Raw genomic sequence first — 27,029 nt, 5'->3', positions numbered from 1 at the left:
GGTTGAGGATAGTAACCAATGATCCTAAGAGTGGCCTTAACCAGGTCTGAACAATTATACAGCATTAAGTGGGGAAGAGGACCATCAGTACACACAGGTTGGGAGTAGAGCCATTGGTGGTAGAGTAGAGGTTATGATTACAAAGGAATGAGGCCCAAGTGCACTAGACAGGGCCTAGAACAAAGGACAGAGTCATTATTAGAGGAGCTAAGAAAGGTGCTGTCTAAGCTACAATGAAGTTTTCTGATTGAGAGGCAAATAAAACCTGATAGAAGGGGCTTGATAATAATCTGGTGGGCTTTAGGCCTTGTAAATTCAGAGGCCCAGACCTATCTATCTCTTCACATGGGGTATATCCTAAGGGAGGTGTGAACCTCCTAGGGGAAGGCACTCTGTTGACTTTCATTACTTGGCTGGCCTGGGAGGAGAGCTGGCCAGGTAAAGGCAGGGGGCATCTCTAACAAGAAATTTACAGTTCTGCCTGCAATGTTGCTGACCCTACTTGACCATCCCCTCAGCTGCAGTGGTCACTTTGGAAGTTGGGCTGAGTGAAGGGCTTTTCAGCTTACAGCCAATAAGATCTGTGGCTCTGACCTGGGCATCCTTCGACTCCAGGGCAGGTCCATTTCCAGTGATCCAACTCTTGGCAGAGCTGCCAGGGCTCTTCCTAAGCTGACTTCTGCTGAAGCCCAGGCTTACCACATTGAAAGCCACTGCAGTGGCAGGTTCACATTCTTAACCCACAGTGTGTTTCCTGGGTGAAGTGTGACTGCAGTCCCATTTCACAAGGGGAGGAAGTTGAGCCTCAGCAGGTGGTCACTTAGCCAGAGTCCCACAAGCCAGGAAGTGATGGAACCAGTGGTGAAGACCAGCCATGTACCCTCCTACCCAGACTCATGAGATAAACAGTTAGCACACATCTGTGGTACACTTGGTTCTCCTTAGCCCTCCCTATTGGCCCTTCCCAGGGGCCAAGTCCAGAGGCTGGCCAGGATTCTGGGGGCAGAGACTAGAGGTACAGCAAATGGGTAGCATTTGATGGCGCACCCTACTTCCTGTCTCTTTCCAGTTTTGGGTCCCACAATGCTTCCTCATCCCAGGGATGCTGACAGGACTCTTTGTTACCTCCACAGACAGCGAGACTGTGCACTACCACTACGGCCCGAAGGACCTGGTCACAATCTTGTTCTACATCTTCATCACCATCATCTTGCACGCTGTGGTTCAGGAGTACATTTTAGATGTAAGTGACGTGTCAGGAACTGTGGAGGTGCCCTGCGGGGGAGTTTTCCCCTCCATTCTGGGAGGAAACCGTAGCCCTGAATTCGTTCACCCACTCGTTGGTCCTGTTGACTGGACTAGCCTCATCACACTCGGGGCCCTGTCCCTGTCACAGCCGCCTTCAGTCAGCCCCTGGGACAGTGGTACTGATGACATGGGAGACAGTTGTCTGAGATACGACAAGACAGTGTCCCCATGGGTATGTCAAATATGCTATGTTTGGGAAGTGTTTTCTTTAGGCGTAGGCTGAAGGCATTCATTTAGCACTTTCTCAAAATACTCACCCTGAACTAAGCACTGTATGTACACAGTAAGCTTATGCCAGATAACTTAGATTCTGTCCAACTTCAAGCGTTTAACAAAGCTCAGCCCTTCTGTGGGGAGAAAGCAGGAGTCTGAAACCCACCCAGGATAAATACACTCAGATATTTAACACACCGGGTTTTCTTTATTCTTTAGAAAATCAGCAAACGGCTTCATCTCTCCAAGGTCAAACACAACAAGTTCAACGAATCTGGACAGCTGGTCGTCTTTCATCTCAGCTCGGTGATATGGTGCTTCTATGTGGTGGTGACGGTGAGTGGCCTTGGGACTGCCGAAGGGTGAGGGCCGGCCACCAGGCAGCTCTGGCTCTGGCTCTGGCTCTTGGGTTGCTGTTGAAATCTTTGCAAGGGCTCAGCAGGGGAGAGAGCAAGAAGCAAGTTTCTTATTTTCTTAAAGGATCTTTATATCCTCCTGGTATTGGAGGGAGAGGCAAAATGCTATACAGAGGCCGCTTTCCAGCTGGAGAGAGCCATCTGGTCTAAAAGCAGTTGGTTGTGGAGTTGTGTGTGATACTACCAACACAGTGCCATGCATCTACGTGGCTCTGTACTGTTCTGCAAGGCCTGTCTACAAGCCGTGTTCATCCCTAAAGTGGCAGGGACAGCTTGGACTTGGGGGTCTAGGTGCAAGCCCAGCACAGTTTCTTTCTTTTTTTTTAATATTATTATTTCTTCTTCTTCTACTTCTTTGTTTTTTTGTCTGAGATATTTCCAAAGATTTGTTTTCTAACTCAGATATTCTTTCTTTTGCCTCACCGAGTCTGTTGTTAAGGCTTTCTGCTGTATTTTTTATTTGACATATTGAATTCTTTATTTCTGATATTTCAGTTTGATTTCTCTTTAATATATCTACTTCTGGCAGACTTTCTCATCCATATTGTGTGGATTTCTTCATCTTGTGTATTTGCTTCTCTGTGTTTTTGAGTAATCTTTTGATCATTCTTTTGAATTCCTTTTCAGGCATCTCATTAATCTCTTTGTCTTCACATTCTAATATTGAAGTTGTGTTGTGTTCCTTTTTGGGAGTTATATTGTATTCCTTGTTCTTGTTTCTTGTATTTCTGTGTTTATTTTTAGGCATCTGTGGAAACACTTGGTTTTCCCTTTCGAGGCCTTTTGTCTTTGAAATAAGCTCCTGTGGCTTAGTGGAGTGTCTGCTCCTTCAGCAGATACCCAGAGACATGTGCTGGGTGAGGCCAGGGAGCTCCGGCCAGTGATTGAGGATGGGGCAAGAGTCCAGGGTGACATCCAAGTTGGGCATGGCAGATCTCTATTGTCAGCAAAGGGGAGGGTATGATTACTCCTGCTGTTAAGATCACAGCCTCAGCCTCTCTCTGCCAAGGTGTTCAGCTGCCTAGGGTGAGCCCACAGTGGCTATGTACTCTACCCATGCGGATGGATGAATATACAAAGGATCTGTGTGCTTCTCAGTGTGAGTGCAGAACCCTCTGTGATGACCCACCCCAGGCACTCAGGGACCCTCTGAAGCCAGACCCCAGTGATTGCCCAAAGACCCAGCCACACCCCACATCCTACTGCAGAGTCACAGGGAGCAGAGGATCCACTCTCAGCCCTGCCAGCCTCCCCATACACAGAGAGAGTCCCGCTGTTCCAGAGCCAGCTGCCTGCCCGATAGAGGTCGGTTGGTGCCCTGCTATGACAAGTCAAGCCCAAGTGCACCTTGACAGAGTGAGGGGAGGGGAGAGCTTCACAGGCCTAACCTCCCTCCTGCCACAGCCTTCCAGGCCAGACAGAGTCAGCAGGGACTGCAGATTTGTTCCTCCAATAAAACCTTCCAGTCAGGCATGGGCTGCAGCCGCCTCTGCTTGCCTTATTGAGGCGGGACTTCCTCCCTGCTGGTCGCCGGGCACCGTGGTGGGGGGGAGAGGAGAAAAGCAATGTGTTCTCCCTTCACAGGGTTAGGTGGGCACCCTGTCCCAGCCTACTGCTCCAGGCCAGACTCAAAGTCAGTGGGCCTAGTTCTCCCTCAGACACTATTACCCTGTGGCACGGGCTGCCACAGGTTCCTCTCACTTTGTTCCAAGGAGATGGTATCCCCACCAGCGTCCAGCTCACTGCTGTGTGATTGTACCATCCCTGCTGCTCCACAGTGTCCGTCGTCTTTCTCTAGATTTTCCACTGCAAACTTCTCTCCAACTGTACCCTGGGAATGTGGTTCCTTCTGGTATCTTCCCCGTGGTCAAAATCAGCCCATCTTTTCCCTATTCAGCCATCTTGGATCTACTGGCCTTTTCAGATTTTCAAGATTTCTTTTATTGACTTCAGAGGCATAGTGACATAGAAAGCAGGAGAGAGAGAGAGAATATTCCATCATCTGGTTCACTCTCCAAATGGCCATAGTAACCGGAGCTAAGCAAGGCTGAAGCTGAGATCCTGAAACTGCATTTGAGTCTCCCACATGCGTGCAGGGGCCCAAGCACTTGGGCCATCTTCCACTGCTTTCCCAGGCACATTAGCAGGGAGCTGGATCAGAAGTGGAGCAGCCGAAACTGGAACGGAAACTCTGATATGGGATGCTCTGTCACAGGCAGCTACCAAACCTGCTGTGCCACAACACCAGCCCTGTCCACTGCAATTTCTGTTTTACTGTCTTGGCCTCCCTTAAGCCAGGAAGGCATCGCCCTGAATGACCTTCAGATCCTCTGAAGGTCAGTGCCATCGCATACGTGACTGTAGCACCAGACAGTTTATCTTCCTCCCCTTTCTACACAACAGGGCTCTTATTTCAAGCAGCGTTCGGTACAGCAAAATTCCTTCAAAGCAAGGAATGCAGACGGTCCTTTGGGGTTCCCTGTAACAAGACCTTGCCTGTTGTGCTAGGAAATGTTTCATTAGCCCCCACCCCACCTGCTGCACCTCCCGTCTGTAACCAAGTCCCAGGAGGGAGAAACCCAGGCCTGGGGCTTGGAAAACTCAGCGACCCTGTGACGCCTCTGAGGTTTCCTCCCCGACCTTCCCGAGATGGCTCAGTCCTCAGTCCTCTGCCTGCAGTGACAGTGTGAGCTCTCAGCAGGAACGCCCTGTCTCCCCGTTCTCCCAGCAGGGGTCAACATGCCCTTGTGTGTGTCACATTTGTTCCTCTTACCGTGACATCACAGAGCGGTTTTTCTAAGCAGCACACTAGGAAACTTGAGTGAGGGACCCAAGACTTCTGTTCTCTTCAGGCAGGGCCGTTGGGCTGCCCTGCCCAGGGGGCAGACTCAGACTGTGCGTGGTGCCCCCTGCTGTGTGCAGCGCACTGAAGTCTTATCCTTACGGCTCCCAGGCCCGTTGACAGTGAGTCCGTGCTCACCTCTGTGGCTCTGGATAGCAGACCTGGACGTGGTCCTGCAGGGGAAGCACAGCCTCCTCTCTGAATCACCTACCCTTTCAGCCTTCCCGCCGCTGACAGACGTTCCACCCCGGCTGTGACCCATGGAGACCAGATTGGAGCCAGAGGCACGCTGCCCAGCACCCCTCTGAGCGTGCTTCTTCCATCCTTAAATGACTTGGCAGTAGGCTGCTGATAAGTTTGGGGGTGTGCAGCAGCACTCTTCTGGGGGACACACATAGCAGTCTTTTGTGAGAGCCGGTTCCCCTGCTCGCTCTGGTCAGCAGGGAGGAATGACCAGGCCACCAAGGAAAGCCATAATGACCCCAACTCCCATTAATACCATTTAACTCCTAGCCTTCCCTTCCTCTGCCTGACCATCTAGAGCATGGGAGGCAAGTGGCTGAAGAAGAAGAGGTAGATTTGTAAGAGAAGGAGCACTGGTTCGCCTCTGAAGTCCCACCTTCATGATGCCATTGTTGCCATGATTCTTTGTCTTTCACTCCACAGTCAGTGCAGCAGCAGATCCTGCCACCCCTGCTTCCGGAACACACTGAGCTTCTGTCCATCGGTCTCTAACCCCAGCACAGTGATTCTCAGCCAGGGAAGGGGCGGGGAACACTTGGCCCCCGAAGGGACGTTTGGCAATGTGGCATCTCGTGGCAGAGGCCAGGGATGGTGCTCAGTGTCCTGTAAAGAAAAGGACAGCCCCCACAACAAAGAATGAGCTGCCCCCAGCTGTCATTGTGCCAAGGCAGAGAAGCCCTGATGTAACGTCTGAGCCGTCATCATCTCTGGCCGGGACCAGGAAGCACCTGCCTTCCAGGAGGAGGTGTTTGTAGACATTTGTACCCCCCACCCCCAGCTGCTTTTCTCTTCAGCACCAGCTGCATCTTTATGTTTTTATTTAAAGAGTGTGACAGACACATAAAAATTGTACGTATTTGTGGATGTGTAGAATTAAAAAAAGTTGATCTTGTAGAAATTAAGAGGACAGTGGTGGAGACTGGGCAGGGCAGGGTATGTATGTGTGTGTGTGGAAAGGTTGATGACCTGGCACTGAGTTACAGTTACATAGGAATAGGAGGTCCTGGCGTTCTGCTGCCCCATCGGGTCAATATAGCAGTGATCCTGTGGTGTCTGTTTCTCTCTTAAAGAAAACAACTAGAAGATAGTAGTGTGAATGCTTTCAGACATATCTTTTAAAGCATGTCATGCTACCTAAAAGCCTCCCTCACACTTACAGTGAAATCGGTGTTTCCTCCTGACCCTTTCAGTCTTGGCCTTGCAGCTTCACTGTCCTCACTCCTGCTCCGCCTGGCCCTTCCTGCCTCTTGGGCTTAGCACCAGTGGTCCCTGTGCTCAGGTGCCCCATCTCCTGACATCCCGTGGCTGGCTCCTTCCTGCTGTTCAAGTCTTCACCTACATGTTGCCTCCCTGCAGAACCCTGTCAGTTTGCCCTTTCTGCACCTGGCCCAGAACTGGTGTTTTCTTGTCACTCTTTTTTTTTTTTTCTTAATGATTTATTTCTTTATCTTTTAAAAAGGATTTATTTATTTATTTGAAAGTCAGAGTTACACAGAGAGAGGAGAAGCAGAGAGAGAAAGAGAGAGAGGTCTTCCATCCAATGATTCACTCCCCAATTGGCCACAACAGCTGGAGCTGTGCTGATCTGAAGCCAAGAGCCAGGAGCTTCTTCCAAGTTTCCCATGCAGGTGCAGCGGTCCAAAGACTTGGGCCATCTTACACTTCTTTCCCAGGCCATAGCAGAGAGCTGCTGGATCAGAAGTGGAGCAGCCAGGTCTCCAACCGGCACCCATATGGGGTGCCGGTGCTTCAGGCCAGGGCATTAACCCGCTGCACCATAGCGCCGGCCCTTATTTCTTTATTTATTTTATTAGAACAGAGTTACAGATGCAGAGAGAGAAGTCTTCCATCTACTGGTTCACTCTCCAGATGGCCGAAATGGCTGGAGCTTCACCAATCTGAAGCCAGGAGCCAGGAGCTTCTTCTGGGTCTCCCAGATGGGTGCAGGGGCCTAAGGCCCATCTTCTATTGCTTTTCCCAGGCCATAGCAGAGAGCTGGATTGGAAGTGGAGTAGCCGAAACTTGAGCTGGTGCCCATATGGGATGCTGGTACTGCAGGTGTCGGCTTTACACACTACGCCACAGTGCCAGGCCCCCTCCTAAACTCTTGAGTTGCCAGGTCGCCAACACCATGCTCACTGCTGTGTCGCTGGTACAGTGCCTGGCTTGTACTAAGTACTCACTGAATACTGGCTGAGAGGATGAATGAAGATATTGCAAATGCATTCTCCTTCTTCGTCTTTCAACAGTTTAACTGATGAATGCTATTATAAACATCATAGATGATCATTTTTAAGTGAAAAAAAGCAGAAAAATTTTAAAAAGAAAGCAAAAATGGACCTCATACCCCTCTTATTAAAAATACCAGTTTATTCCTATATCTGTCTCTGCATACATACAGACAGATGATGTGAGTGAGTCTGGACCAACCATTAATTTTATATCAACTCCCAGCATTATTTTTTTGAAACAGAGAGAGAGATCGATCGATCGATCGATCTTCCATCTGCTGGTTCACTCCCCAAATGGCCACAACAGCCAGGACTGGGCCAAGCCAGAGCCAGGAGCTTCATCTGGGTCTCCCATGTGGATGCAGGGACCCAAGCACTTGGGCCATTTCCCACTGCTTTTCCCAAGCCATTAGCAGGGAGCTGGATTGGAAGTAGAGCAGCTGGGACATGAACTGACACCCATGTGGGATACAGGTGTCACAAGAGGCAGCTTTTCCAGCTATGCCACAAGTCTTTCCCTGTACCTCCAACTTTTCATCTACCTTTGATCTCCTATTCCTTATTCAGAAAAAGAAGAAAAGCTACAGCAGAGAAAGCAGGGTGGGTGGGCCTTTGGTCTGCTCTCACTTCCTTTGGATGTCTCCCTTCGTATTTAAACCTGAAGTCCACCATTCAAAGAGAACTATTCACTGAGAACCAGAACTCACGTGCTGGTGGTTGTATCAGAACTTGCTTCTGCTGAGAGATCCGTGGCTCTAGAGCAGATCAAGTGCATAGTGTTCTTGTGGTCAGAGGACGTGAGGCACGTCTGAATCAAGGCAGCGGCTGGCTGGGTCACATCTGGATCCGGCTGTTCCTGTGGACCTTGCTGTTCATACAGCACCAAGAAAGGCTTCTGGGGAAACAGACGGGATCGCTCCAGCTCATGGAGCTGATGTGTAGAATGAGAAGAGGACAAAACTCCTTCAAACCGTCTGCTTGAGGCCTGTTGGCTGCACACGCAGTCCCTGGGAGTGCAGGTGCAATGGCGTGCCCAAGTTCGGAGGGTGCCGCAGCCCCAGTCCTTCCTCAGACAGCTGCCTGGACAGAGGTCTGGAAAAGGCTGTTGTCAGAGCAGTGAGTCATTTTTTCTCTGGCCGCCCTGGCTCTCCTCCCTCCACCCCACCCTCCACTAGTCCCACTGGACTGGACATTCACAAGCAGGCAACATTTTTCTGGGGAGTTTCTTGGCTTGCTGGCTTCGATGTCCTGACCTCTTTGTCTCCTAAGGAAAGAGGCCAGGGCAAGGAGGTTCCTGTTTAAAATCATGAGATCAGTGGGGCTTCAGACATAGTCCTCTCACACTGCTTCTCCTCCCCATCACCCCCTTGTCCCAGAAGTACCGTCTGTCTTATTAAATACATTGCCACTTCCTCTTGGAAAGGGCGGTCTCACCTCTCTGGTTTTTCTGGAATGAGAGTGTGGAAGATCACATGTCCCTGTACCTGGGTCCAAGATCTGATGAAGGCAGAAGTGTGAATGTCAGAGAGGAAGATGATGGTGGGTGATGAAAGAGCTCACCACCACCCACGAGGCCAGAGCCCTCCATCTCTGTGCGTTTATGGGGGAGTCTGTAGGTGTTTATGGGGGAGGACAGGGTGGTGACAAGAGGTTAGAATTGATGCTGTAAGAGTCTGGGGTGAGACATTTTCTTTTCTCTCTGACTTACCATGTCTGCACTGTTCTGTGAGTCTGATTGTGCTAATGGGAGATTGTTGTGTTAACACAGGCCCAAGGCTATAGAGGGTTTGGGCCACAGACTGCTGAAAATGCTTACTGTCAGGTCACAGGGCATTTGGTAACTGGAGGCTGGGCGGATCATCCTCACTTAGAAATATGTCTGAAGACTCAGTGGACAGAACTGTGAGTTCTTCTCACCAGACCATCACCGTGTTGATTCTTCTATCGTCCTGAGCATGGCAGAACCCCTGGCCTGAAGTCACCCAGCAGGAGATTGCTGGCCCAGCCCGGACTTCAGCTGTGTACTGTAAATGCTGTCACGTTTTAGCTGATTGTTCCTCTCTGGTCCTTCATTTCCATGTTTCTATAACGAGGTCATACTGACCTAACCTTCTCTGCCCTCTCCCAATGGCAAGTAAGAACCGAAACTACTCACTGTTTTTTTTTTGTTTGTTTGTTTGTTTGTTTGTTTGTTTGTTTTTTCATTCAACCAGCAGGTTGTTACTGGACTGTCATAGCGTCAGTTGACGTGCTCCTCCTGTATTTTGTAATGTTGAATTGTAAACACATCTGTAGCAAGGTTTTTATCAGTGAGAGACCTGTACACCCTAGAATAAGAGTGTGTCCCCCGGGCAGCACTGGCATACAACACCGTTAACACCAATTTCTTAGCTTGGTGGTTCCTGGAACACCTTGGTGGTATATATTTGAACTCTAGACAATGTGAGGGTAAACCTGAGGTTGCAGGTCTTTAGGGTAAATGTCTTAGTTTTTATCCTGGGCCCAGGCTGGGCAGTTTCAATTCCCTATGTTTGTCGGCACACAATCTCTCTCTCTCTCTCTTTCTCTCTCTCTCTCTAAGAAAAAGATTTGTTTATTTGAAAGGCAGAGTTAGAGAGAGAGTTTCCCATCCACTGGATCATTCCCCAAATGGTTGCAATGGCCAGGGCTGAGCCAGGCCAAAGCCAGGAGCCTGGAACTCCATCTGGGTCTCCCATGTTGGTGCAGGGGCCCAAGGCATTGGGCCATCTTCCACTGTTTCCAGACTCATTAGCAGGGAATGGGATTGGAAGTGGAGTAGCTGGGACTCGAACCAGTGCCCTGGCTTAACCTGCTGTGCCATGATGCCGGCCCCAGCACACACTCTCTTTGAGATTGTAGCCCATCCAGGGTCTTGATTTTATACAAGGATCTCAAGTTCCACCTCCAAGATACTGTCTTCTGTTCCCACTTGGACGTGCAAGCCCTGACCCCAAGACCAGTGCTTTCAGGGCTGCCACACCATTGCTTCCTGGTCTGGCTTTTACCACCTTATTTTTGGGAGCCCCCAGAGGTCTCCCCTTCTGCTCAGCTTATTTGTTGGATTTCATCCAGGATTTGTGGATGTTTTGTGTTGGGAAGGTTTTCAGGTTAACTCCCTCACTGTGTCCTAGGTGCTGGGTAGAAGCTAGAGATACAGAGAAAGGCCAGAACAGATCCTGGTGTGAAGGGGCTCGCAGTCAGAGAGACCGCAGAATGAAAACCACGCAGTGTGCCAGGTGTCAGAGTCCAGCTGCGTGGGCAGGCTGACGGGATCCAGCTCTTCTCCGTACTCATGGTGATGTGAAAGGCCAGACTGGGCTTTCTGTTTTCCCAGGGGGGGAGTGATTCTGGAGTCCATTTTCTTGTTCATTCTATAAGCCTTTCCCGAGTGCCTCCACGTGCAGGCACAGCGCTGGACACTGTCACGTAGACTGTCACCTCTGTTTCCAGCAGTACCTGTAGGGACAGATGTTTTAATCCTCACTTTACAGATGAGTCCCTAGATGAGCCAGGGAGATGAATGAGCTCGCTCAGAGGATGCATCCAGTGTGAGACCACAGCCAGACACAGGTGTTCTGAGCCCGGAGCATGGTGCGTCCTACTGTGTCCGCTCCTTCACCGTAAAGAAACTGGCCCAGGGCCAGCCAGTCCCACACAGACAGATCCCCTCTTGTTCACGTTTCTTGCTCCTTTCTTTCCCTGGCAGGTGGGGCTAGGTGTGTCCCTGACAGCTGCGCTGCTCCAAGGGTCCCAGGAAGTCCCATGTCCATGTCTGTCAATGCTTTTTCTTCTCTCCCGCTGCAGGAAGGATACCTAACAAACCCGAGAAGCCTCTGGGAAGACTACCCGCACGTGTACCTCCCGTGAGTATGCTCATGACGCGGTCCTGTCTGCTGGCTTCTCCTCCCACAGGTGGCCAGAGCACCAAGGGGCCAGCTGGCACGAGGACCAGATTGTATCCCGGTCCTGGTAGGGCAGGTAGTGCGGACCGGAGACTCGCCTCAGAGCCGCTCACTCCCAGTGTTCTTGACCAGAGACTCCCCCCGCTGAAATGTCCCCTGCACTGGCTCCAGCCACAGAGGCACCTGCACTGCGGGGACCGACGCAGGAGCAGAGCAGCTCCAGGAAGGTCTCTGGGCTTTGTGCCTTGTTGGCGACCCACAGACTTTGACAGCTCGCTTCCCCCGGCTGACGCTGTGTCACAGGCAGCTTCCCCTGCTGTTCTCGGTGCCACCACGAGGCCAGGAGGGCAACACCTGAGCCTGTCGTCTTCCTCAGGAGGCCACCCTTTGCCTCTCCTAAGCCTTTCAAGAGCAGCGTGAGCAGAGGGCGTGGAGCTGAGTCCGGTCTCCCCTCGCTGCTGAGAGCCATGGAGCGTTCAGCATGTGCAGTGGGCGCCGCCTCGTCCACAGTGCTGTGCAGTCAGCCCCCACCCATCTAGGCTGAAGAACCCCACTTCGCTGCACTTCTGCGGTTGTTTCTTGCTGGGGACGTTCGCAGTCAGTCCTGGCCTCTCCTTGCCCGCTGTGCTTGGCCAGCCCCCTGGGGGATGTTCTCTCTTCTCCTGTCCCTGTGACCTGCTCCCCTGTCTCCAGCTTCCAGGTGAAGTTTTTCTACCTGTGCCAGCTGGCCTACTGGCTGCACGCACTCCCTGAGTTGTACTTCCAGAAGGTACGGAAGGTGAGTACTCCCTGCCCCGACCCTGGAGGCCACTCTTCTCCGCTTGCCGTCAGCCCTTCCCAGTGGACCCTCCCTTCCCCTCCCAGAAGCACAGGGAGTTGGCTGGCCTGGGGAAGGAGTACAGTGCTGATAGCACCTACAGAGGTGCCCGGTCAACCCCAGAGAGGGAAGCCACCAGCCTCTTGCCTGCCCCCTCTACCAGACATGTGGCTGTGGGGGAAATCGATCCAGAGATTGACCAGAGGGCTTTTTGGCCTTCCCACAGTCTGTATACATTTTGGTTTAATTTGTTTAATTTCCCTAAGACCTCTTCCCCAGTCTCTCTGCCTCTTCTTTCTCAATCCAAACCTTGCCCTCTGACCCCAGCTCCAAAGCCACTGCCTCACCCTTGGACTTTTCAGGGGCCCAGAGTGTGGAGCTTCAGCATGACGTGGGACTGTGTGTTAGAGCAGCCTGGTGCTAGGGTGGAGAGAGCAGGCCAGGGTCTGCCCCTCCCTCGCCACTCTGCCCTTGCCCCCATCCCCAGCATCATCATTTAGGGAATGAGCAGATTGATCGTCACTTCTCTCGTTTCCAGGAGGAAGTTCCCCGCCAGCTCCAGTACATTTGCCTGTACCTGGTCCACATAGCTGGAGCATACCTCTTAAAGTGAGTGAGAGCCTGCGCTCGGCCAGATTTGCCTGCCCCCTCGTGTGTCTGTGCTTCTATCCACATGGTCGATTGGTTAGCAGGCATTTATTAGGCGCCCTCTGTGTGCCATTGCCATGCTCAGACTTGAGAGTACAAAGGTGGATAATGGGAGATGTCTTTATCTTCCATAGCTTGTTCTCTGCATAGGGGGAGAGACAGTTACAGATGTGGTCAGGGCCCTTGAGTGTAAGTTCTGTGACAGAGTCCACGTTCCCGGCTAGGGGGACCCAGGATGGTGACTGCTCCCACCTGAGAGAGAACCAGGGCAGGCTTCCAGTGGCCTCTGGACCGTGGCTTTTGCAGGCTGAAGGCAGCCTTCAAGCCCTGAAGAAGCTGGGCTCCTGCCTCACAGGGGCCAGGGGCAGATGCTGCCACAGCCTGCATCCCAGGAATTCCTTTCCCTTTGGAAAAAGTGGAGTCTAAAGAGTTGCTGCAGAGTTTGGCCTTGAGAGTCTCTTTTGTGAAAAGTCATATTGACGACTAAGCTATATCATTGATACATTGGTGTCTCTTGAGCTTCCTCCCTGACATGCGGGAGAATCCCCTGTACTTTTCTCTGGGTTGGTATTTTGAGAGCTTGCTATGGTAACCTTTGGTAGAGGTGCCTGGAGATCCTGGGGACCATCATCTCCTAGGTCACGGTGGGGACCGTCTGGCCCACGGGCCATATAAGGCCTGATTTAGCTCTGCCAAGGCAGCTGCAGGCTTGAAATTCAGTAAATCCACAACAGGCTAATTTTTAAGTGGATAGTTTTGTACAGCCTGCAAATGATGTTGTAAATATGCAAATGACCCTTGGCAAAAAAAGGGTTCGCTTCCCCCTGACCTGGGTTCTCACAGCAGGCTGGCTGTGACAATGACTGACTTGGATTAACAGAGACAAGGGAGGGAGGCAGCTCTTGGACTCCACCGTCTGTCTCTGGAGGCCCACAGCAGGGTCCGTTCCTGGATGGATCTTTGAGGGACAGGTGCCCACTTGCACTGGTGTCAGCTCCTGTGTTCCTGCAGAATGGGCCTAAGGAATCCGGCTGCGCTGCCGCTCCAGCAGCGTGTAGGGAGGAGCAGGGAAGCAGGTATGGGCAGCGCCTTGTGGAAGGAGTGCTTCCTGCTTCTCACCTTCCCCTTGGCTGGGAGGACTTGGCTCAGGAAATGTTGGACAGCAGGAACCCGCCGTATTTCCATGTGCAGAGCTCGGCAGGCGTGTTCTGAGCACCCTCCTGCGTGCTTGTTGCCAGCCTAGATGATGATGCGTGCAAGGTGCTAAGCTCTGCTGTGGGAGCGGGCAGGAACGGACTCCTACCCTGACAGGACAGGTAAAAGGCCGGGGGTGGGGGGTCAGTTAGGAAACATTCCTGGAAGTGTGACTGCCAAACTGAGTCCTGAAGGTGGAGCCAGGGCCTGCCAGGGAATGTGGGAGTGGAAAGCAGAGCCCAGGCCCAGAGCAGCCTGAGCCGAGACGGGCAGGCTGGGGTGCGGCTTCTCGGGGAAGAGTGTCAGCCTCGTCCTCTCCCCCCAGCCTCAGCCGCCTGGGCCTGATCCTGCTGCTGCTGCAGTACTCGACCGAGTTCCTCTTCCACATGGCTCGGCTCTTCTACTTTGCAGACGAAAACAACGAGAAGCTGTAAGTGGGGCTGTGAGAGGCTGGCCTGCTCAGAGGCTGTGGTGGGTCCCGCCCTGGGTGCAAACTGCCTACTTAGCTGCAGGCGGCCCCCAACATTATGTTCTTTCCAGAGCATCTGATCCTTAGATATCTTACCCGTCCAGCCCCTTCCTGGGCTCCTCTCGAATCCTCTTCCTACTTGGGATTACTCCTGGAGAAATAGATAAAGCTTGCTAAAAGGGCCCCTTTTCTGCCTCCTTGAGCAGGTTTAACGCCTGGGCTGCTGTGTTTGGGGTTACCCGCCTCTTCATCCTCACCCTCGCCGTGCTAGCCATTGGCTTTGGACTGGCTCGCATGGAAAACCAGGCGTTTGACCCCGAGAAGGGGAACTTCAACACCTTGCTTTGCAGGTGAGTGCTGGCAGAAGCCCGAGGAGATGTCAGGACTCCGGCAGCACTGCCTGGAGCCTCCTAAACTTGGCACAGCATCCGCAGAAGGTCATGGGCAGCAGATCTTTGCGTCTCACGCTCCTTGTTGGCTAGCTTTGAGTCTTGGAACATGAGGCCTGAGGAGGGAATAGATACCGGTCTCTCTACTTCCTTTAGAACATTTTCACTTCCTGACTGCAAATCCTCTCACATTTGTCCAGTGCTTCAGGGTACATGGGAAGTTTCACTTCCGGTCTTGAAAGGCACAGCCACATGTGGCCGGTTTAATACTCTGTGCTCAGCAGTTGGTAATGCCCTCCCCTGCCACCAAGGCGAGGAAGAAGCCACTGTGTTTCTGTGAGTCCACAGGCATGGGAGGGTGCCTTGGCCAGGATTACTCTGCCTTTTTTTTCTTTTAAATATTGAGGGGCTGACACTGTGCCTTAGTGGATAAAGCGGTGCAGCATCCCATATGCGTGCCGTTTCAAATCCACGTTTCTCCACTTTTTAAAATTTTATTTATTTATTTATTTTGACAGGCAGAGTGGACAGTGAGAGAGAGAGAGAGACAGGGAGAAAGGTCTTCCTTTTACTGTTGGTTCACTCTCCAGTGGCCGCTGCGGCCGGCACACTGCGGCCGGCGCACTGCACTGATCCGAAGCCAGGAGCCAGGCACTTCCTCCTGATCTCCCATGCAGGTGCAGGGCCCAAGGAGTTGGGCCATCCTCCACTGCACCCCCGGGCTTCAGCAGAGAGCTGGACTGGAAGAGGGGCAACCAGGACAGAATCTGGCGCCCCGACTGGGACTAGAAACCTGGGGTGCCAGCGCCGCAGGCAGAGGATTAGCCTAGTGAGCTGCGGCGCCGGCCAAGTTTCTCCACTTTTGATCCAACTCCCTGCTACTGCACCTGGGAAAAGCAGCAGAAGATGGCCCAAGTGCTTGGGCCCCTGCACCCACCTGGGAGACCTGGAAGAAGCTCCTGGCCTTAGTCTGGCCCAGGTCCAGCCATTGCAGTCATTTGGGGAGTAAACCAGTGAGTGGGATCTCTCTCTCTGCCTCTGTAACTCTGCCTTTCAGCCTTTCAAAAATATAAATTAAATCTTTTTTAAAAAGTTCTTTCTCTTCTCAGAGTTTTTTTTTTTAATTTTTTTCTGTTTGTTTTTCATCTTATTTGAAAGACAAAGAGTCATAGAGAGAGACAAAGACACAAAAAGATCTTCCATCTACTGGTTTACTCCTTAAATGACCACAATACCCGGGGCTGGGCCAGGCTGAAGCCAGCTGCCTGAAACTCCATCTGGTTCTCCCATGTGGGTGGCAGAGATCCAGGGACTTGAGCCATCCTCTGCTGCCTTCCAGAAGGGCACATGTGAGCAGGAAATTGAATCAGGAGCAGAGCTGAGACTCAGAAGCAGGCTCTCCAGTGTAGGTGGCTCCGAGGCGGCGTGACCGCTGTGCTGTACGCTGGCCCCTCTGCCTCTGAGGGGCCTGCTGGATAGAATTACTAATGCTGCCTCACAATTCAGTTCATTTGAGGCCTACCCATATTTTTGGAACCTACATCAGCCTTGTTTGGTGCTGTAGGCAACATGGCCACAGGTCCTCCGTGGGCCCGGGAGTCACGTGATTGTGGAACTGGACTTGCCCCTGTCGCCTCCACCTTCCCCGTCTCCCGGCCCCGTTGCTGCAACACCCTAATATGCACTAGAGCAGAGTCAGCCTGGAGCACACACTTCCTGGTGCCAGGCAGTGCTGGCAGTGAGGGTGGTGGGCCGGGCTGTGGGAGCTGCAGGGTCCTGCCCTGTGCCTGGGGCTGTGGGCTCCAGTCCCGCCCTCGAGCCCGCCCTTGAGCCCACCTCTCCACCCCCACCCCCCAGGCTCTGCGTGCTGCTACTGGTGTGTGCTGCCCAGGCCTGGCTCATGTGGCGCTTCATCCACTCCCAGCTGCGCCACTGGCGAGAGTACTGGAACGAGCAGAGTGCCAAGCGGAGAGTGCCAGCTGCCCCCAGACTACCAGCCAGGCTCATCAAGAGGGAATCTGGTGAGTGCCAGGCCCCAGCCGGTGACGTCTGCTGGGATGCATGTGGAGGAGCCAGGCCCGGCTTCTTGGGCTCTCCCCAGACCAGTCCTGCCTGCTCCTCCTTTCTGACTCCTTCCCTGAGGCCTGGGACTCCTCGGCTCCCTGACTGGCACGTGGCTGGGCATGGGCCAGGGACAGTGTGGGCGGAGCTGGGCCAGAGCCCGGCCACTGTGGGGCAGGATGGTGCTGGCTGGCGAGCTCTGGCGGGAAGTATGCCCTCAGGGTGGCTTCTGGGCCCTTGCCACGTGCTGCCGCCCATGCCCTGCGCTGCGCAGTGGCTCTGTCCTCACCTGCCCTTTGTCTCCCAGGTTGCTAGCTCCTCCTCTGTCTAGAGAAAATGACTCACAGTGACACAATGCTAGGTGGGCGGCCAGGGTGGGACACCCACTTCTCCCCTGGCCCCTGCACTGCCAGCCCTGCAGTTTCTGTGTAGCCCCGGGGCCCCCTGTCTGCACCAGGATCTGTTTTCTGACTCACCCGCCTTTCTCCAGGCAGCCGCCTGCTTGGCAAGGGCTCAGGTGTGCTTAGCGCAGACACGTGTGCAGCTGGGTGTGAGGAGGAGCCAGCTCTGCAGTTGGCAAGTGTGGGGCGTGAGGCTGCAGCACTCACACGTCTCTGCCTTGCAGCAGGTGCACGCAGGTATATTTTTAACAAGCGTGGAAAGATGGCATCAGAGGCACATCTGGCATCGGAGTAAGGCCTGATCGCTACAGCCTCCCATACACTCTCCCTTTTGTTGCTGCCATTCTGGGAGTTGTTGTTAAAGCGGGCTGGAGCCCTGCAGGGGCCTGCTGAGTGGAACTGAGGATCCCGGCAGGCTGAGTGATGGCAGCGAGCATCCAGCCCCAACCTCAGGCCTGGGCAGGCGGGCCTCCCGTGCCTGTGCCTGGGTTACTGTGAGTCATTCTGGGCCTCCCTGCTTACCGAGCACCTCAAACGGGCCCCTTGTCAAGGCTGGGGAAAGCAGGAAGCCCCCGATGGCTGTCTGCAGACTTCCACTGGCTGCGGGAACTGCAGCCCGCTGTCCAGGTGGCTCCTCCGTGTGCAGCCGCGGGGCTGCTCTGGCCCCTGCTCCCCACCTCCTGCTTCAGGCCCAGCAGAAACTCCATGTGTGCGTCTCTTCTCTTTCCGCTTCCCAGGGTACCATGAAAACGGAGTGGTGAAAGCAGAGAACGGAACCTCCCCACGGACTAAGAAACTCAAGTCTCCCTAAGGCCAAAGTGCTGAGCACAGGCATCCTCGTGGCGGGGGCCCAGCAGGGAGGCTCAGAGCCAGGCCCCTCCCTCTCTGCCTCTGCCTTCCTGCTTGCGACGCTCCTTCTCAAATGGCAGAGACCTGTCTTTAAACGGGGCTGTTCTCCTTCTGACTTCTTGGCTTTCTCTTCTCACTCTTCGCAAACCCTTCTCAATAAAGCCAAAAATCTATCTATCTCCTTCTCTCCCTCAAGCCACCTCCTGTCTTCACCTCGGCCCCGTGTTGGGTTCTCCAGAAGCCTGGGTCTCATGGTTGTCTTTCTGCCTCTTATTTCTCTTCCTCTATCACTGCTGCCTTCTCTTTCTACTTCTTTATTTCACCTTCGCGTGCAATTCTTCTCTGATTTTTTACAATGGGAGGGAGCTCAGATGGTGGTCCTGTGCCTCCCAGCCCCCAGGACCTGTGAGTCTGGAAGCCTGGGGCCAGCAGCAGGCCCCCTGGTGGTCCTCGTGTGGACGGGCAAGAAGAGGAGAGGCCGGCCCTTTTGGATCATAATCTCCTGGGTGCTGATTAACTGATGAGATGTATGATTCCAATTCTGCACGAGCCATCGCGAGGCACAGCAGCCACTGCTGGTAGTAAATGCCAAGGCCTTTTTGGCTTTGGGACGTGGCGACTCAATCCAGAAGGATGGTGTTGGCTCCGTTGGGTCCCCTGACTCACAAGAGTGGCTGGCGTTGGACTGGATAACAGCCTGCCATTGCATCGCCGTGCGCGGCTCCCCATTGTTCAGAGCAAGAGCAAAGCGCGCCGCCGACAGCGGCTCTTCCAGAAAGGGAGCGGCCTCCGAGATGAGAGCACCGTCGCCCACGGCCTTTCTCCGGTAGTCCCGGCTGCAGTGGCTTCTTCACCAGCATTCAAAACCAAACCAGACAGCTCTTCACAAACCTGCCTGTCCGGCACCAGGCTTGCTCCGTTGATTTCATCTCTTGACCTGCAGAAACACGAAGCCTCAAGGACTCCAGCCCGACGCCAGTCCCCTGGTGCCCCAGGGAGGGCCAGCTGGCCACTCTCCCTATGGCCTCCCTTGTCGAGTGTTCCTTGAATTGTTGTCACTTGTTGATGTTTGTAGAGCACATGTGCGGTGGCTGACTCTAGACCCGCTCTTCGGGGTGGATGAGCAGGCACGGCCGATCGCTGGGAGCCCTTTGCCCCCATCCCTTCCCGTGTTCTTTCCCTTCCCTCCACCTGAAGATAAGGCCTCCAGTCCTCCATGTCCTCAGGGTCCCTTGTGAGGGCTTCCGGAAGGGGAGGTGGGCCTGACAAGGCCCTAATGCACAGTGCCTGGACTCTGCTGAGGCAAAGGGGGCGATTCTTGGTGGGCACAGGAACATCCGTGTGGTTGGTATGTGGCTCCTCTTCTTGAGCTCACAGTAGAAAACAGACCACGGGTGGTGGTCCAGACAGGAGGGAGATGGGACTTCTCTCCAACACACTTCCCTTGTCCAAGTCGCCTGCACAGATAGCTAGCTAGCTAGATTGCCGTTGCCAGTCACCGAAGGCCACCGTTCTAGACTTCTGTCTGTGTCCAGAGTAATGTTGCAGACATAGCGGGGGAGCTACCCTGGGCTGCCTTTGATTTCCCGTAGGTAGGAGGACAGCGTTTCTGCAGGCGGGCATTTCTCCCACCCCTCCGTCTCCTCTCCTGACCACACAGCAGAACCCAGCAGACCTGACCCGGAAGCCTGTAGGCATCTCAGTCAAGCAGCCCTGCCGCCGTGTCAGTGAGTTCCTGGGCATTGCCTGTGGGGGGAGTGTGCATCCAGCAGCTTCCTTCTTCCTCCTCTCCCATTAGTAGGTTCTCTGTGTCATGGGCAGGGCCTCCCCAGTGTCCTGCAGGCACTCCCTCCCACCCCCACCCTCTGGAAGAGCCCCAATGAAGCTGCTGTCGGGTCTTCCACAAGTACACGTGGCGTGCTTGTGATGTGCTGGGTGGGGGAGGCCGTGGTCGGCTCACTCTCAAGCCGCCTCCACCCACACATCTGTGGCTTGTTGTCACTCTGGGTTCTGGAGGCAACGTGGCTTCGTGTTCCCATAGTTTGCTGCAGGTTTCCAGTGTTACCTGTAGGCCGTGCCTTGTGTGTGGTGCTACCAGCCTAGTAGCCAGACCTTGACTTAGACCTTGTTTTCTGTAGGACAGGTTTTGTTCGGTGATGGGAGTTAGTAAAATCTTTTCTGTTAAACCCTACAAGAAGCCTAAGTAAGAATGGCATCTCTCTAGCCTGGGCTTTGCTCATGTTTTGGGGGCTGGGGAGGAACTGTAGGGTACACTAGCTTCCCTGGGATAATGAAGTCATAGCAGGGTCAAGCCTTTGGCAGGTTGACACGAACCACATTGCTGGAGCTGGAATAATTCCCCTACCCCAGTGACCCAGCTGGGCTGGCTTTTCTTAAATCGGCCATGTTAGCTACGTTTTTCAGCTTTGTGTACTCCTGTTGCAAGTGCCTAGGCTTGAGCGATGGCCCTGCCAGATGCCTCCGAGTTTGAGAGGCCGCCCCAGCACCATCCGCTGAGAGCAGGCGAAAAGATGCTAATCTACCTCAGCACCTGCTGCCTGACATCCCTGGCCGGCATCCGGGCATGGGGAGGCCAGCAGACGGCAGCAGTAGGAGCATCGTGCTGGTGGATGGAGGCCGCCCTATTGCCGATTCCCCTCCTTGGGGTTTTGGTTACTTTGCCATCCACACGGAGAGCTGCATGGTTGCTAAGTTACGTGTGCTCCTTCCAAAGGGAAGTGGTGGTTCTGGAGGAAAGGGGAGCAGGCTGGGCCAGGAGGGGCACCGATTGCTTCCCTTTCTTGTCGATTCTAACCCTTTGCAAGCCTGGGCCACCAGGCCCAAGCGGACGCTGAGAACCTTCTCTGTTCCCATCCCAAAGCAGCCCTTACCAGCGTTTAAGAAACCCAGCTAGCCACCTTCACAGGTGCTTCTCCTGACCGGGGCTGAAAACTCCTGAGGCCCAGCCATGTTCCCAAGGGCTGATTGTGTGTTTTTGGGACCTTCTTCCTCCATGCCTTTGACCTTTCTGCTGAGCAATGCGTGAGGGGTGGGGCAGAGAGTGCTCCCCATGGATGCTTTAATTAGAGTGACTTGCCAGGGCCCTGGTGGCTGGGGAACCTCCCATGTGTTCCGAGGCCTGGGGTGAGAGGCGGGAGGGTGGCCTGGGTGTAACTGCCTCCTGTGCTCTGAGGCCTGGGCCTGACAGCAGCAGACTTCAGTCTGCTCCCCTGCTGCTCCGTCCTCATCGATGGGGAGAGGACTGGCTGCCCACGCCTCAGACAGCCGGGGTCACTTCCTTCCCCTCCCCTGCCTTCCCAGCTACAGCCTGTCTCCTACCAGAGAATCAGCTCCTTGTCACACCACCTGAGTAGACTTCCTCTCTGGCCCATGGCTGGTCCCAGTGAGGGAGGCCTTGCCGCCTTCTCTCTTTGCTTCTTGCATGGGTATTAACTCCAGCTCCCAGAAGGCTGGGAAAGACCAACCTCCCCCCTCCACCCCATGCCCCCAGCTTCCTCACCTCCCACCTCTCAGTCTTTGATGGAGAGGCACTGGGACTTGTAAGCTCCCTGCAGCGTTTTTGTCCTGAGCAGATCCCTTTTCTCTTTGTGTCCTAAGTGCCTTACTTTGCTGTGTGGCTTTCACTCGTACTGTGTAAGGCCAATCCCCACTGCCAGGGCACTAAGGGCTGTTTGTCGTACGCAGCCAAAGACACCGTACCTCAGTGCAGTTCAATAGAAAAGGGACATGGATCGACGGTTTCGCCTCATTTGTTCCACCCATACCCCCACTGCTGTAGGGTCTGGAGTGTTCTCTGCTTTATGTCTAGTGTCTCCCTTGTGTGTCCCCTTTTGGCCCTGCTGGGTGACCGTAGAAGCCTGTGAGGGCTCAACCACAGGCACCTGTGCCCTGCACCCCCTGAGGGAAACTTGGAGACTCCCAGGTTCCCTTCCCGGCCCTGCTCTTCCAGGCCCCTTGTACTCTAGACGAAAAACAAAAGGCACTCTTGCTATAACCTCTTTTCCATCTATTTCACTGCCCATTCAACCCAAAGTTTATATGAAAAAGGTGTTTACTTTGACTTCCCAGTCTCAAGTGTTAACTCATAGATAACCCATTGGACAGTGGTCTGGTCTGGCTGTTGTACACTGTTCTTGGCCCTTCTTCAGTGTTACCTGTGTGAGCAGCAGCCAACCTGTCCTCTGCCCCTGCCTGCCTGCCTGCCTTTTCCTTGCTCTTCCGGGTTGTGCAATAACTCTCCCAGCCAGTGGTCTTGTCCACAGGCCTTATTGTCCCTTACAATGCCCCGTCAGTGGGGAAGAGATGGGACTCAGAGGAGGGGTAGTCGTCATCCCTTACAGAAGAAATGTCAGCCACTTTCTCTGTTGCTGTCATTCTCCTGTTCCTGGGCGGTTTCTATGGCGCTCCTGTAGAACATGTAGCATCATCTTACAAGTCCATTTACTTATTTTACAATCTGTTGAAAAACAACCCATCCTCGTGATGGGACAGAAGTTAGCATCTGGGAACCAGATATGATGAATATCCTCTCGTGGCTGGCATCACCGTCCCCATGCCTAAAAGCATTCCAGAGTTCGTCATTTGCTTGAAGAGGAAGATTTTTTTCTGAGAGTCCACCGCAGGTGGATAGCCCTGCTCACCTGGGAGGGTCTGGCTGCGATGTGACGTGCCACCATTTCCTTGGGTACAGATTCCAGTGTTTATGTGCTGAGACGATAAACCTCATTTTTCAGTTCCTCTGTTTCATAAACACCTGAAGGATGAGCTGAGGCTGCTGGTGCCCTGAGCAACTTGTAATGCAAATATGGATGTATTGTCTCTTTGTTTTTCTACTTTAGTCTGTTCATGTTATGGACCAAATTTCAACAAGGAACTCAAGGAAAATTTGTACCTTCGGTATTTATGCTTTCATGTAAAAGGGTTCGGGGGGAGGGGTGTCTGTTTACTTTTGGTGGACTTTTTTCAAAAACCCTTTTCCACTGTTTCTGTCTGGTTTTAAAACAAATGACAGTTTTGTACGGATTTTTTAATGTACATTTTGAAACAAATGATCAAATATTTTCTGAAATAACGGAATAAAAGGCATAGAATTATCAGTCTAATCTCCTGCTATAATTCCTTGACATGTTTTTACAGAATAGTGCTTTCTAATCCAGCTGCTTACTTGGTTTTACTTGAAAACTGTGTAAGCATTTGAGCCCCAGGTCTAAACTGTTTTACTTTATTTGTCATTTCTTGGGGGCATATTGTCCATAGTGGTGGTGTGAATGAGACTGGACTTCAGGGTGGAAAGAAAGGCCATATAAGGAGTGCTGGATGGTAACATGCATCATTTTTATTTGATTTGTAGTAGTAAAGGAGAGAAAGAGAATTTCCTTAACATGGGGGCTTGTGGGAAGCTCCAGAAGGAAGCACACCAGGTCTGGTGCCTACTATATGAAGTCATTTGGAATGCAGGAGGTAGGATGCAGCATGTGTGTTAAAGCCACATGGTTAGATGTCCATAGTAATGGTGGCCATTGGGCATTGCTGGTATTACTTGGATTGCCTGCAGTTGCCTGCTGCATTTTCTAGAACCATCTTTGGAGAAAACTCAGGAGATGAGTGTGGGTATCAGCCATGGTTAGCCAAGGACACCCACAGGAGTGACAGTTAAACAGGAAAGGTCTACTTGAGGTACAGGTGAGCAGAATTAACAGCAAGCTTTGACGCTGACTTGGGTTTTAGTTCTGATCTACTGTGAGAAACCGCTCATCTCTGTCCTGAGGGTTTTTCTTGCAGGAGGAATGCTGGTGGTGAGATGTAGTGAATGCTAAAAGCACTTGGTAAATTGCTTTGTCTGATAAACATGTTCCTTCTCCAGTACCTGCAGGATATTCAGGAGTCACTTACCCAAGGAACCCCTGATTCTCTGGAAATATTTAGAAAAGTCTTCTCTGCTTGATATACCTTCATTACTAAGTGGTATTTCCAAGGGCCCCTAGTGGTACACACAGAATGTAGGCCAGGGCTGTTGAGTAGTGGCTAACTCACAGCCAATTGGCACTCAAGGTGCTGCAAGTGCCTTGTGATGGCACTGTCAAATCTCTGCTTTTCAGTCTTAGGTAAACTTGGAAGGAGATGGAAGATGAGCAGTGGATGGCAAGTGTAAGGAATATTGGATAGTGCTAACCTTACTCAAGACAGCTCTGAGACAACAGTTACAGTGGGGCTGACATTTAAAAACTAGTCCCCATTACATTCAATGAAGATAACGACATTTTATCTAGTGGGAATGATAAAGGAAAATAAGAGATGAGTGGTTAGAAATGAGGTTAGAGGGTTGTGAGCACCTGGTTTAAAAGAATGGGTAAGAGAATGTTTAACAGGCTTTGGGTGAAGCCCAAAGTTGTAGACAAAAATTGGCAGGTGCATCCATGTGCTGCAGGTTGCTGCAGACCCATGGACGCTTTGCTGAGGCGATGGTCAACACTTTTGTGAAATTGCCCCTTCCATAGAGGAAAGGGTGACAGGAAATACAGGAATGCAGTTTTCTTAAGAGGGGTTGTTGGAGTGCTGTGAGCTGGCAAGCTAAGCTTTAAGGCTCAGGGTTTGACATGTGCCCCTGCAGAATGGAGAGCAGAAGATTTGGAGTGCCTGCTTCTCAGCTAAAACATGTCTCCAAGAAAGAGACTGAGCTGCTTAGCTGCACAGCCAGTGGAGCTGTGTTAATCCCAACAGTGGGTGACAGTGGACACCCTGGAAAAGGGCATGTCAGCCTGCAAATGCCCCCACCCAAGAGGACCTGCTGAGAGGATAGGAACCCTGTGAAGAAGGCGGGGCAGTCTCTGCAGACCAGGCCATTTGCATCTGAGAATGAGTTTCCTGAGGGAGAAGAGTCCTAAGAAGTCACCAAAAATGGTGCTTGGGGAGAGAGAACCCACCCTAGATGATTACATTACTAGCCATAGACTTAAGACTTTGTCTTTTTTCCTCTGCTTTCCATCCCTTAATTCTTCCAGACCTAAATGGGCCAGACACAGCAGCATGGGGAACAGGGCCAAAGGGCAGAAGCCTGAGGAGGGAAGGAAGCAGAAAACCTTTATAGCTGCCCCAGCACATCTCTACTATAGGATTCCAGGCCTGGGGCAGTACTGAATTTGGGGCAGGCACAGTAGAGCTTGGGTTTTTTTTTTTTTTAAGATCAAAATACTTTTAAAGTATGAATATGAGATTTTAATAGCTATGAGTGGGGGAAAAAACAAAACATGTGCTCTTCCTGAGATAACGTGGCACAGAAAAGAACATAACAGACAGCCTTTTAAGAAGCTGGTAGGAGGTGGCCTAGCTCATTAGGAAAGACCAAGGGACGTTCCCCAGCTGTTCTGAGGGGGCCCAGCCAACCTGGACCCTAAATAACTCCATCCTCCTTCTTACCACTTGGCATGGCAGGCAGGAATTTGAGATGGCATTTTTGGAGGTGAAAGTGGTGGCCGACTTCCACTAAAGAGCAGCCCTGGTTCCACAAAGGCAGCGCTCAGCAGAGAACCAGCAACTGCTACCAGCCTGTCCCTCCTATCTGAAGGCCAGGTTCTCAAAATCAGTGTTTTTCTCATATTTTTTTTTAAACTGCAACCTACATCAAGAAAGATATTTCATTGATATTATCTGTTATGTCCTTTAAAAATACAGGAGTACCAATTGAGCCTAGAACAACAGTTTAAAAACATGTGGACATGAAAAACATTTCCCTCCAATATTGGGGCAGGGAGGTGGGGGGAGGACATTGGCTAGCAGCAATAGCAATACTATGCTTATTTCTGATATCCAAATGCTTCCAGAAAATCTGTCATTCCTCCTGCTGTTAATCATTCCACATCTGTGCTAAGGGTTCTCCAAAGAAAAAGTAGGAGGGGGGTGGGGTGAGGGGGTGGGATGTTGAGTATACAAGTCTTTAAAATGTTCATGGAAAATATGCCATTACTTGTAAATTTCATTTTCTATTAACTGTCTGAAGTACCCTCATGTGTATTTGAGGAGGACAGATATTGACTGGCTATAAGGAACTGGTTCACACAATAATGGTGGCTGGTAAGTCCCAAGATCTGCAGGGTAAGTTGGCAAACCTCAGGAGAACTGAGGATGTGGCTGAAGTCCAAATGCCAGCAGGCTCTGGAAACAGGAAAATTCAATGCTTTACTTTAGTGTAAAGGCAGGAAAAGGCCATGGCACAGCTTGAGGGCAGTCTGATGGGAGGAATTCTCTCTTGCTTAGGGGAGGGTCAGTAGGTATTCAAGTGACTGGATGAGGTCTACCCACACTAGGGAAAGCAGGCTGCTCACTTCAGCTTGACCCAGTGTTCATCTCATCTGGAACACCTTCACAGAAACCCCATGGCCCAGTCAAGTTGACATATAAAATTAACCATCACAATACCTCTACCACTCCAAGTAAGGGACAAGTCTTAGATCATAAAAGGTCTAATTTAATTTAGACTTCAGTAGTAGTAGTGAAATAGAAGAACCGAAACAGAAATATAACTTCAGGGGCTCTGTACATGCCTCTGTGGAGAGTACAAGATCTATTTCAAAGTGTGAGTCCAACATCAAAAAGTTGTATTCTCTCATTGGCCAGATCAGTTTGAGAAAGCACGCACAAAATTATAGTAGTTAATCTTGCCTTCTTCATGAGAGCAAATCCGGATTAACTGCAAAAGAGAGCAGAAAAAACAGGTAAAAACCAATATGAGGGCTTCCTTCAGCTGACCTGCAGTGTACTCAGGCATTGACAAACCCTACCTTGGTAAACCAGTTCAGAGTTTTCATATCCTCAGTTGATGCTGAAATGATCATATGAACCTGGGAGGTAGGTTCAGGCATTACCCCAATTTTACACTAAATAAAACCAAAGCTTCAGAGAATACACCTATCCAAGATTTTGGGACCAACATCCAGTATTTATGAGGGCAATGTCATTTTTTAAATCTTTTTTGTTTTTATATTCAAATTCAAGTCTTTGTCCACCC

General features: G+C 51.9%; 2 protein-coding genes across 2 annotated transcripts in view; one reads left to right on the top strand and one right to left on the bottom strand.

Moving 5' to 3' along the window:
• Positions 1–23,127, top strand: part of TRAM2 (translocation associated membrane protein 2) — a 91,989-nt gene extending 68,862 nt beyond the window's left edge. The window contains exons 3-11 of the mRNA XM_062186261.1: positions 1,134–1,243; positions 1,741–1,857; positions 11,079–11,137; positions 11,870–11,954; positions 12,532–12,602; positions 14,161–14,265; positions 14,511–14,654; positions 16,551–16,714; positions 17,893–23,127. Coding sequence (XP_062042245.1) covers positions 1,134–1,243; positions 1,741–1,857; positions 11,079–11,137; positions 11,870–11,954; positions 12,532–12,602; positions 14,161–14,265; positions 14,511–14,654; positions 16,551–16,714; positions 17,893–17,966 — 929 coding nt within the window. The 3' untranslated portion in view covers positions 17,967–23,127. The remainder of the gene's footprint in view (positions 1–1,133; positions 1,244–1,740; positions 1,858–11,078; positions 11,138–11,869; positions 11,955–12,531; positions 12,603–14,160; positions 14,266–14,510; positions 14,655–16,550; positions 16,715–17,892) is intronic.
• Positions 23,128–26,510: 3,383 nt separating this feature from the next.
• The window catches only part of EFHC1 (EF-hand domain containing 1), an 87,932-nt gene continuing 87,413 nt past the window's right edge, over positions 26,511–27,029 (bottom strand). Inside the window, exon 11 of the mRNA XM_062187533.1 lies at positions 26,511–26,711. Coding sequence (XP_062043517.1) covers positions 26,640–26,711 — 72 coding nt within the window. The 3' untranslated portion in view covers positions 26,511–26,639. The remainder of the gene's footprint in view (positions 26,712–27,029) is intronic.

Source organism: Lepus europaeus, chromosome 3, assembly GCF_033115175.1.
Source record: "Lepus europaeus isolate LE1 chromosome 3, mLepTim1.pri, whole genome shotgun sequence".
In the NCBI taxonomy this organism is placed as follows: domain Eukaryota; kingdom Metazoa; phylum Chordata; class Mammalia; order Lagomorpha; family Leporidae; genus Lepus; species Lepus europaeus.
Note: the sequence above shows the minus strand (reverse complement) of the source record. Positions and strands in the feature narration are given on the sequence as shown.